This window comes from Nicotiana tomentosiformis, chromosome 6, assembly GCF_000390325.3.
Source record: "Nicotiana tomentosiformis chromosome 6, ASM39032v3, whole genome shotgun sequence".
Taxonomy (NCBI): Eukaryota; Viridiplantae; Streptophyta; class Magnoliopsida; order Solanales; family Solanaceae; genus Nicotiana; species Nicotiana tomentosiformis.
In genome coordinates, this window is record NC_090817.1 from 130701200 (window position 1) to 130713587 (window position 12388).

Genomic DNA, 12388 nt, shown 5'->3' on the forward strand with positions numbered 1-12388 from the left:
CTTAATATAAGAAGACAAATTACATTTGTTATTCGATCTCATATACCCTTTGTAAGTTTGTGCAATTTCTCAAAGCATTGTTTTTTGTTGATTTCACAAATCTGACATTAGTATATAGTTATATAAGTTTTTAAAAGTTTATTTTCTGAAACTATTATGTACAATATTTGTATTTGTTATATCCTCCAATCAAAATCATGCAGCATCCTTGGCAACATCCCTTCCGAAAGCTCATGAGTAGTTTATGCACATGCTTTAGCCGAAATGAATGTTGGGTTCTTTCTAATAGTTAAACTAAATTTAATGATTCATATTGTTTGTAAACTTCTTGAATTTCAACTTTGTCAATTGAAAAGGCGGATTTGGCAGTGATGTTTTGGTTATCAGTTATATTTATGTGATGCGCCGCTATATATGAAGTCCCTTTCTTTTTCTCTCTTTTGTATGTATAGATGTTGATTATGAATGTGTATATTGGATTGTTTTATTTATTGTCAGTGGAAATAGATTATTAGTATGAACACAATTTTTCTTTTGTTTGTTGATAGAGTTATAACTTATAGGTGTTCCTCGGACCCAAACGAAGTTTGCATTCGGCGGTAAATCAGGAAAACATAAACAATAATGATGGGTTGCGAAAACTCTTTAGCCGAGACAAAAATTTGAAGCTTTTCATCCCAATGGCCTTCATCTCTACTACATAGGGTGTTGGCAAATATAACCAAAAAGATGTTATGATAATCTTCGTTAGTCTTGACAAATCCTGTAATTACTACTAAAAGGAAAAAAAAAAAAAAAAATGGGACAAACTCGTTGTGAGTGTTAAACTTTTCTAACTTTAGTCTTGATTAGTCACACATCCAATTTATGTGAAAAATAATTTGAAGTCGGGTTTAATAAAGATTAATTGCTCATTTTTGGTAAAATAAAGTTGATAAAATGAAATGTCTTTAAAAATCGCGTGAAGCGCGGACAGAGGCAGATCTATGTCTATGTAGAAGGAAGGGGTGGTACGTCACCCGATCGCTCCGGTAGAATTTCATATTAGTATTAGTATTCCACTGATATTTCATATTAAAAAAAAGGTATATAAATTAAAGCATGGCACCCTGAGTAAAAAAGTTATGGTAGGTGCCATGGTCCAGGTGCTTCTTGCCGGCCAGGATTGAATCTCCTCTCATTCATTTTTAACAAAGCCTATTTTGCTTTTCCTTGTTCCCTCTTTTCCAGATTTTTCTTTTCTTCTCTTTCTCTTAATTTCTTATTTTCATTTTTGTATTCTCTATACAATTCCATTTTTATTAGTTATTTAGATTATAAAAGTATATTATTTTTGTTTTCCTTTTCTAAATCTCGAATTTTGAAATTCAAATATGCTTTCAATCATTTTTCTATTGATCTAGCTAATGTTATTTTTTCTTGAAGGACAAAACATTTTTAGTTTGGTTATCACGTGTGTATTTATGCACCAAAAAATCTTATAAAGTGAACCAAATTAATTAAAAAATAGACCGAACCGAACCGAATTAATTCAAAAATGAGCAAACTAGCCAAATGTACACCCTAATTCGACCTCCTTGACTAGAGGTAAGTTTACATTAAAGACAGTGACACTCATAACCATCAAATCCTGGATCCACATCTGAGCGCGGACATATTCTCTAGTTCACCAAATAATCTCGTTATTATTTATCCCTGCACCCATCATTGTAAAATCCCGGATAACTTGTTTTCTACCAAATGACTCCTTAAAGCTTATCAGCTGAGCCAAACGGGCTCTTATTATAAAGTAAAGACTAACTTGTGTTCAAAATGACTAAATTCCTACATGTGAACAAAAGAAATTGATTTTGGGATCTTTACACAAATAGTCGACCATATTAATTATTTACTTTTTCTAGTCATATAAATAGATTATATATTAATTATATATAATTATATACATATAATATATAAAGTATGCATATATTATAAATTACCTGTTATTTTTAGTTTAAGTGACAGGGTGCTATTTGAGTTAATTCTACATTGATTTTTCTGTTTTAAAAATGTTTAGCAATATTAGGAAATCGATGGGCTGCAAAATTTGAAATCTGAAATGTCCACCTCATTAATTTGAAGCCCATAACGCCTAGGAATTTTTCAAGATCCCGAAGATGTTTCTAGAAGCTTGAGCATCTCAACAGTGTAGACGCATCGCATCCCTCACTCGCCCTACTAATAGAAAGAAAGAAAAAACCCTCTCATTTCAGCATCCTCTGTTTTGCTACAAAAATAGAATACAAGGACAAAACAGAGGAACCTACGTGGAATATTCCGGAAGCCGCCGTTACACCACCGGTCAAGCGATCCTTCAAACACCTCAGCCTCGTCGTCTGTAAGGTACGCTTTGATTACTAAATTTTACTCTTCCCTAACACAATATCGCAGATCTGTGATTTGAGTAAAATTTAGATTTGTCTTTGTCGAAGCTTTACGAGGCGTTAGATTTGAACATCCTATAAGTCAGTACTAACATCCAATCTATTACACATTTCTTCATTAGGAAGATTTTACGATGAGCTTTTTATACTTCTATTTGCGGCACTTTTAGTTTTGCATCTTGAGAGGTTGTTTGGTATATAAGACGAAGTATGAGAACTAAGCAGGATATTATCTGTTTTAAATCAATGCCTTATTTAGCTTAAAGAGGGAGATATGTTGGGTATAGTAATATACACTAGCTCAGTCGTGATTGAAAGTTTTTCTCCTGGCTGGGAATTCAGATTGAAAGTCATCATTGGCAATTGAATTTATCTAATGAAATGTTTTTTAGATCTGCTGAAAGTTTTGGATGGCATATCTTGAGATCTTTTATTCATCTTTTCACACCCAAAGTAACTGCTAGTTTCAGCATGTATTATATTAGTAAAACTAGCATCCGCATTGGAGAAAACCCGGAGTGAGAAGCTTTTCTTGATTTCTATGTATTGCAAAGCTCAGTTTTTTTTTATTTTTTATATTGTGAGTAATTTGGTTTACATGAATTAAGTCCCGAGTTTATTTGGTGTCTTCTTGATGCTGTTCAGGTAATTTATACTTCTGTTTGAAATTGAGCGAGGCAGCAAAGATGAGTGTGGTTGGTTTTGACTTTGGGAATGAGAGTGGTGTTGTTGCAGTGGCAAGGCAGAGAGGAATTGATGTTGTACTTAATGATGAATCAAAGAGGGAAACTCCAGCTATTGTCTGCTTTGGTGAAAAGCAACGTTTTCTTGGGACAGCTGGTGCTGCATCAAGCATGATGAATCCAAAGAACACAATATCTCAGATAAAGAGGTTAATAGGACGAAAATTCGTAGATCCTGAGCTGCAAAGAGATCTTAAGGCATTGCCGTTCTCAGTGACCGAAGGGCCTGATGGATATCCTTTAATTCATGCACGTTATTTGGGGGAAATGAGATCTTTTACGCCCACCCAACTTCTTGGAATGGTGTTTTCAGATCTGAAGATTATAGCGGAGAAAAATCTTAATGCAGCAGTAGTTGATTGTTGTATTGGGATCCCTGTATATTTCACTGATCTTCAGAGAAGAGCGGTTATGGATGCAGCTACCATTGCTGGTTTGCACCCTCTCCGTCTAATCCATGAGACGACAGCAACTGCATTGGCTTATGGTATCTACAAGACAGATCTGCCAGAAAATGACCAACTAAATGTCGCTTTTGTTGACATTGGACATGCAAGCATGCAAGTTTGCATTGCAGGCTTCAAGAAAGGCCAGCTGAAGATATTGGCTCATTCATTTGACAGATCACTTGGAGGAAGGGATTTCGATGAAGCCCTCTTCCAACATTTTGCTGCAAAATTCAAAGAAGAATACAAGATTGATGTTTTCCAGAACGCGAGGGCTTGTATTAGACTTCGAGCTGCTTGTGAAAAGTTGAAAAAGGTTCTTAGCGCAAACCCTGAGGCACCTTTGAGTATAGAGTGTTTAATGGATGAGAAGGATGTCAGAGGTTTCATCAAGAGAGAGGAATTTGAACAGATCTGCATTCCAATATTGGAGAGAGTAAAAAAGCCATTGGAGAAAGCTCTTTTAGAAGCTGGACTTACAACGGAGAATATTCATTCTGTTGAGGTTGTTGGCTCGAGCTCGCGAGTGCCTGCGATGATGAAAATTCTGACTGAGTTCTTTGGGAAAGAACCAAGGAGGACCATGAATGCTAGTGAGTGTGTGGCAAAAGGATGTGCGCTGCAATGTGCTATTCTCAGTCCTACCTTTAAAGTTCGAGAATTTCAGGTAAAGTAGCTTATGGCTGTTGCCTCCTATGGTTTGATACATATTTTCATGCTCATCTTGGTTTTGAGCGCTTTGAATTCCATAATGTCATTGGGTTCAACTATAATTATTTATGAATTTTCTTTAATGACCGAGATATCAGTCTGGGGCCAACCCTTAGGACCAACCGCAACCTTCGAAACTCAGGGATAATGGGCCCTCCCCTCAACTCTTCTCTACTTAAAAACCAGGCTTAGTTCGCATGGCGCATGGCTTATATTGTTTATGAACTGCCCTTAAACAAATTATTTATAGACTGTTGCAGTCGATCATCTAAAGATCGAATTTGAGGCATGTTGGTGCGGTTGCAATGCTGGACTTAAGAAAAAACTGATACAATTGACTTGAAACAAATGTGATAATAATGTTTTCTTTTTATCGATTGTGTGCATTGTTGCATTTACTTTAGGTACTATGTCTTTTAACCCTATTAAAGTATCTTATATCAGTAGGAAATATAGATATTTTCTAGTACTATTTATTTTTATTTTGTAAAATATTGGCATGAGATAATTTTAAACGGAGCATGGTTAGTGAGTCATACAGCCGACCCCAACTTGTTTAGGATTAAGGCGTTGTTGGATCGATGGAGTGGAATTCACTGGTGCACTTGCCTTGAAACAAATATGATATGCAGGTAATGAATGGCAAACTAAATAGTTAACATAAATTGCCTTCTTGACTCAAAAAAAGGGAACATAAGATTTCATAGGATGGCTGAGTTTCTAGTTGAAGCCAAGGTGGATTATATATTGAACTTGCTGACCCTGCATTATCTGTTGTTAGAAGATTATATTTGCACATCTAGCTTCAAACTGATTTATTTGGAGTTGATGCATGGGTTTAAGAGTTAAGAATTTTTGCTGGGTCATTGAAGGTCAATGAGAGCTTCCCTTTCCCAATTGCTTTGTCATGGAAGGGCTCTGCTCCAGATGCACAAAATGGAGCAGCAGAGAATCAACAGAGCACAGTTGTTTTTCCTAAGGGAAATCCGATACCAAGTGTGAAAGCTTTGACATTCTACAGATCTGGCACATTTACAACTGATGTACAATATGCTGATGTGAGCGAACTGCAGGCACCAGCAAAGATCAGTGCTTACACGGTAATTTTAGTTATCACTTATGAGATGCTTTATTTGTAAGTGAGTCCTTTGATTGCCCCATTGATTTTCCTTGATGTTTGTTGATTGACAGATTGGACCATTCCAGTCGAATAAGGGTGAGCGGTCCAAATTAAAGGTTAAAGTACGGCTAAACCTTCATGGTATTGTCTCAGTTGAGTCAGTAACTGTAAGTCCTGGAAATCTTTGACTATTTATTTTGTAGAGTAAGGATGTTCATCAGTCTCATGTTTCCAAGATCTCTGATTCAGCTTTTGGAAGAAGAAGAGGTTGAAGTCCCAATTGTAAAAGAGGAACCTATTAAAATGGATACAGATAACGCTTCAGCTGATGCTGCTGCTCCGACTACTGCTGAAACTGATGAAAATATGCAAGATGCTAAAGGAGCTGCAGATGCTTCAGGGGTTGAGAACGGTGTTCCAGAATCTGGAGACAAACCTGTCGAAATGGCGACAGACACGAAGGTTAATTAATTTTTTCATCTTAAACTGTTGTTGGTTGTTTGAGCTAGTTTGTACTTTTCAATTATCATGCTTGATAGTTATTTGACATGCTATGCATTATTAAGATGCCAAATTTGTTTTCACTTGTCAGATATCAATGGTTTAGTGTTTACCTCTATGTTTAATCCTTGAAATGTGCAGGCTGAATATGACCTTTTTCTGATCTGGAATGAGGAATATTCTTTTCCAATATGGTTGAATATTTTGTGCAAGGGTTATCTGTAAATCTCTGAAGTTTTGGTTATTATTTCTTGCAGGCTGAAGCCCCAAAGAAGAAGGTGAAGAAGACAAATGTACCAGTGACTGAATTAGTTTATGGGGCGTTGGCAGCTGCTGATGTACAGAAGGCTGTGGAGAAAGAATTTGAAATGGCTCTGCAGGACCGTGTCATGGAAGAGACAAAGGACAAGAAGAATGCTGTTGAGGCCTATGTTTATGATATGAGGAATAAGGTATGCGTTGGCTTAAAGTGTTTGTATGAGGACATTAGGTTGGATATTGATTATGTATTGGCCTTGTAGTTTTTATATGAGAACATTGGGTTTGATATTGATTATGTTTCTCCTCCACAATGTTATGTTTCTCCTCCACAATGTCTCTAGCTGCACGATAAATATCAAGAGTTTGTAGTGGATTCAGAAAGAGAACAATTTATCGCTAAACTTCAAGGGGTGGAGGACTGGTTGTATGAAGATGGGGAGGATGAGACCAAGGGTGTTTACATTGCGAAGCTTGAGGAACTTAAGAAGGTCTGTGTTTTTTGTCTGTTTACCCAATTTTGTGCTTCCTCTTTTGCCTTTGAAACTGAATTATAAGATGCAATCTCAGCAAGGTGACCCAATTGAGCAAAGATACAAGGAGTACACAGAGAGGGGATCTGTAATAGATCAACTTGCTTATTGCATTAACAGTTATAGAGAGGCGGCAATGTCAAATGATCAAAAGTTTGATCACATTGATTTAGCAGATAAGCAGAAGGTGTGCCTGTCATCAGTGTTGTTTTTAGCTGTTATTTTCTTTTGCATGATCCTCTTCGTCCTGGCCTGAAGTATGGTCTCAAGCAGTCACTTTCCTGTTTATCTTGCACTTTCTAGGTTCTTAATGAGTGCGTTGAAGCTGAGGCTTGGTTGAGAGAGAAAAAGCAGCAGCAGGATTCTCTTCCAAAGCATGCAAACCCTGTTCTTTTGTCGGCGGATGTTAGGAGGAAAGCAGAATCACTTGACAAGTATTATTCTCCTCCAAGTTCCATCTAATACAATCACTTTTGACTTATATGTGGTCTAATTCTGAAGTTTTTATTGATCACTGTCTTTCTCGCTAGCTATGTGTTAATTTTTCTTAGATTTGTATTACTTAGCTGACTTTCTAATACTTCTGCTATTATCTGTCTGTACAGGGTTTGTCGGCCTATAATGATGAAACCTAAGCCAGCTAAGCCGGCAACTCCTGAAACACCTTCACATGCACCTGCTGAAGGAGGTGAGCAACAGCCTCAGGATGCGGAGAGTCCAAATCCACATTCCAACCATAACACCAATGCCGGTGACACTGATGGTGCTGAGGTACCCCAAACTGCTGCTGAGCCAATGGACGCAGACTAATCTGCGGCCAAATAAAGTGCTTCATGAGTTTGGCGGTTGGTTTGGTTTTCAAATACTTTATACAGCCTAAGATGTGGTTTCATGCTATAACTTTTGGCTTTTGAGGCTTATCTTTGAAGGTTCTTAGCGGCAACACTATATTTCCTCGGTGAGATAGGTTCGGCCATCTTTATAGTTGAATGGTTGCAATTATATTATTCACAGGGTGACTTTTTTATAATCCTGTTTCTTCACGGGGTTTTGAGGGAGGTCGATTGCATTCCCTATTTTCTTGTTACTGAATTATATACACCCGAGTCATGTCTGTCTTTTTTAAGCAAGGATTGATGTGTATCCGGAACCAGGAACCTTACATTCTTTTACACTTTATTGTATTGGTATAATGGAGTTTACGTGTCCATTCAAGATGTCCAGTGTGCAATGTTAAACGTGAATGAATGCATAGTTGAGATTAACTTCTTTTCCCCCGAGCTATGTTACTTTGCATACCCGTATGCAAAAATTTCACAACTCACCATGCTTAGTCGAGTAAACCTTACTATAGTGCTTTCTCGAAAGTAAAAAGTAAGGAAGAGAAAATGAACGAAAATCATTTCATTCTATGTACTTTGGTGTAGAAAATACAAAAGGAACAACAATGTACTGTCTACGCTTTACATGATTTTTTGGAACTCCAGTTCGAACTTTCTTTATTTCTATAACTCGCAATACTCATCACCTCGTATCAGGGATACTGATTACTGCATCTAAAGAAACTTTAATCTGGTCTCTGAGACGAACCGTTCTCCAGAACTAGAAGTGTCAGGCCGCAGTCCCACAGCAGCAATGTCGTTATACATACTTCAATGTACATATTTAAGCGAAATATACCGTATCCACTTTATTATTGAAGTGGATATGCCTAAATATAAAACTAGACATCTCTATACCAAATATAATGCCGCTGAAACTGATTGTTATGCTATATTGACATTTATTGACTTGCAAATTAGTATAAGTAACAAGTTATTACCCTTTTAACGTGGTGCTTATGCTTTTCTAAGCCAAGGGTCTATTGGAAACAACCTCTCTATTCTCACAAGGTAGGGGTAAGGTCTACATACACATTACCCTCCCTAGACCCTACGGTGTAGGATAATACTAGGTATGTTGTTGTTGTTGTTGTTGTTTTAACAAGGTCATTACCCTGAGGATATTATGCCCATGGCCGAACATAGTGCATTAGCTATGAGTTCATTCTGGTCTAATAGTTTTGATTCAAATCTTATGTATATTAAAAATCTATTAAATTAGTATAAAAATTGATTTCGACCAGTAAATCAAATGGTTGTGGTAGAATCTCGGTCTTAAACCTATAAAGTTAAAATACTGAATATGCCTGTACAATACAACAATGACAAACAACCCCCGAACAGTCTTAGCAGACATGCATTCTCTTCAATCCTCGTCATCTCGACGACTTATTTTTGCAACATCTATAGCTTCAGAACTGCCTCTTCTGCAGGTCCAATTCTCTGCGGAAGGCTATCCTCATTTACTCCAATATTATTCTCAATCTTCCCATATATCTCACTAAAATTATTTTTGTAAACAGAAGTAAAATGACAAAAAACAAAAGTAAAATAAAAAAACTTAAATGATTCGACCACAGTGGGAGTCGAACCCACGACCTTTTGATCCGAAGTCAAACGCGCTAATCCACTGCGCTATGCGGTCTTTGATGTTACCCGTGCTCTTTACATATAATTTCTACAATTGTTTTGTGATGCCACTGCCTCTATTATTTGTGTCCTTTCTACTTTTTTTAAGTCGTTGGTGTTGTGCTTTTCTATATGAACACATTTACCATTTTAGTATTTGGTGATTTATTTTGTTAATCCAATTCACCTCTTTTATTCTTGCTAAAAATCATAAAAAAAAAAAAAAAAAAAATTGTTTTTGTTGCTATAAATTGGGTGTGTAAACCAATTGCATATGTCCTTTCATGAAAAAGAAAAAAACTAGCACATGTCCTTGATGAGACAAAAGCTGGTAAAAGAAAATAAAGTTAGTTATACAAATATTTTCACAAATTTGTTGTGTTCCATCAAAAAATTCATAACAAATACTACGAGTTAGTTAAAGTATCAAGTTAGTAACATTAGAAACCGAAGTGAGTTTTGTTCACACAGGCTATTAGCTTGAATATAAAGGTCCATATTCCTCTCTAATAATTTATTTAGATTCAGCTCCTATAAATATCACCAGAGAAAAATAAAATTTGTAAGCACTATATACATATATATATATATATATATATATATATATATATATATATATATATATATATATATATATATATATATATGGAGGAATCCGTCCGAGGAGAGGCTCGCCTCTGATTAGCTAGTTGGTGAGGCAATAGCTTACCAAGGCGATGATCAGTAGCTGGTCCGAGAGGATGATCAGCCACACTGGGTCTGGGACACGGCCCAGACTCCTACGAGAGGCAACAGTGGGGAATTTTCCGCAATGGGCGAAAGCCTAACAGAGCAATGCCACGTGGAGGTAGAACTGTAGAAGGCCCACGGGTCGTGAATTTCTTTTCCCGGAGAAGAAGCAATGACGGTATCTGGGGAATAAGCGTCGCTATCTCTATGCCAGCAGCCGCGGTAATACAGAGGAAGCAAGCGTTATCCGGAATGATTGGACATAAAGCGTCTGTAGGTGGCTTTTTAAGTATTTATATACATAATCCCATATTCTAAGGAAAAAATAAATGACTATATCACATATAGCTCAAACAATGTTTTATACATAGGACATAAATAACAAGGATAAAGAAAATTCAAACAACATTACAAAATAACATTCAAACTCGTTATATTAAAATGTGATTGTTGTATTTTGGTCACTCATATGACCTTTGGACTAGAAAAGTGAGGAAAACAGTTAATCACACTCTTATCTTTACACGAAAATAATATTAGTTAATTATGATTAAGTAATATATTAAGCTATTATAGTTCAATGCTAGATATATACAAAAGCTCATTTATTGATTGAATCAGTATAAACAATAAGTATACATAAGTAAGTTCTTTTAAGAAAACAAGAAGTTTTTACATAACTTTTAAAATATAACTGTACCCATTTACAAAATTCTCTCATTAGAACAATAGTACAATTTTGTATGTGTTATACCTTCGAGTATACAATTCACATAATTATATACCCTTGCTATTCATATTCATTTTGTAACTATTTTTCCTCGAACTAGTCTTAGGTTACGCGCGTTGTGCGTATATCTAACTCAATAAATATAACTTCTTGAAAATTATGCAAATATTATATAAAATATTACATTTGTGTTATACATAAAAGCTTTAAAAAGTGTCAGATAAGTGAAGAATAGTTAAATTAATAGTAATTTAATTAATTTGATTCTTAATATTATATTATAACCAATTTTTCTCTCATTTTTTTGATTTCTTTTGTTGCTGATTCTCTTCTTACAGCTTGTTTGGATGGTTGTCACACATCGTTTCATAGTGTATTGTATTGTATTGTATTATATTGTATTGTACTGTATCGTTTGATGAATATAATATTTGGATAGATTGTATCGTTTGTTGTTATTTCATGATATCATGCTCCGCCAATATGAAGAATAAATTTGCAATATTATATAAAAAAATTACGATACAGGGTAAATTTATTATATAAAAAGGTAGGGTAAATGATAAAATAAAATAATTTAATAATAGTGAAGGGTGAGATGAGAGAAAAAGACAAGATAACGACGCAACCACACCAAATCGGTCGTTGCATAAAGTGGCACATTTCGTCGTTACGTAACGACGAATTTAACGATACGATACAATAAAATTTAAGTAACAACCAATAAAATAAATATCGTATTTAAAGTAACAATACGATACAATACAATAGGTAACGACCATCCAAACAAGTTGTTAAAGGCATAATTTATGTACATATTATGTGATATATGAAAATAATTTTATTTATATGATAAATGTGTAAATGAATTAAATTGAATTATTTCATTAATAGTTAATTCAGACATGTAATTATTTATTCACACATAAGAAAATATTTTATTTTTTTGTTGATTCGAATTGTTAATCCTAGCTCATACCAAATTTCAAATATTTAGTAATTATAATTTTATCTAATAATATTCTATTTTTAAATGGTAATAAAATTATCAATATTTTATTTTTGAATTTTAATGTTTGCGGATCTTAATTTTAGAAGATAAAAATATGAACGATATTTTCGTTAAGACTTCTAGCTTTTAATATAATAAAGAAAAGTTGGGTGTTCTTTCGATGTAACCATAGATGTAACTATAAGTTAAGTCGTCGATATATTTTCATCTTTACATTAAGGATATGGATTCCTCGATCATAATTCTTTATAAATTGCCGTGAAAAATATTTGTATGAGCTGAAGATGAAATTATCATCTTTGCCGAAGACATGTCGAGAACCTAATACACAACATATCAAAATAACAATAGTCGTAACTTCCATTTAATATTTAATAATTTGTGGTAGTATTCCAAAAGGAATCAATCTTTGGAATAAGTTTTAATATCATCACAGTTGATACTTGAAAGTCTTTCAATTACTGTAAATTTAACAGATCCTTGTTAAATTAAAATAATATTGTAGAATATTTTTATTACATTTATTAATCGTTGTGGAATTTAATTTGGGTTACGAACTTAAAGAATTTTGTCGTTGATATTTGAAGTCGTAAGATTCAACATGGAATTACTCTAAGGAGGAATAATTTGTGCTTTTATATACAAAGTGTTGGATATATAAAGAAATAATTC

General features: G+C 34.7%; 1 protein-coding gene and 1 non-coding gene across 2 annotated transcripts; one reads left to right on the forward strand and one right to left on the reverse strand.

The window, feature by feature from the left end:
* The first annotated feature begins 2199 nt into the window (after positions 1 to 2199).
* Positions 2200 to 8000, forward strand: LOC104085429 (heat shock 70 kDa protein 15-like). Its single transcript, XM_009589447.4, has 10 exons — positions 2200 to 2382; positions 3069 to 4279; positions 5196 to 5423; positions 5515 to 5610; positions 5693 to 5905; positions 6202 to 6396; positions 6547 to 6693; positions 6773 to 6922; positions 7039 to 7169; positions 7341 to 8000. The coding sequence occupies exons 2-10, from the start codon at positions 3110 to 3112 to the stop codon at positions 7543 to 7545; spliced, it is 2535 nt and encodes an 844-aa protein (XP_009587742.1). The 5' UTR covers positions 2200 to 2382; positions 3069 to 3109; the 3' UTR covers positions 7546 to 8000.
* Positions 8001 to 9187: 1187 nt separating this feature from the next.
* TRNAR-UCG (transfer RNA arginine (anticodon UCG)) lies at positions 9188 to 9261 on the reverse strand. Its single transcript has one exon. It is a non-coding gene; the product is annotated as a tRNA-Arg (tRNA).
* Between the last annotated feature and the right edge of the window lie 3127 nt (positions 9262 to 12388).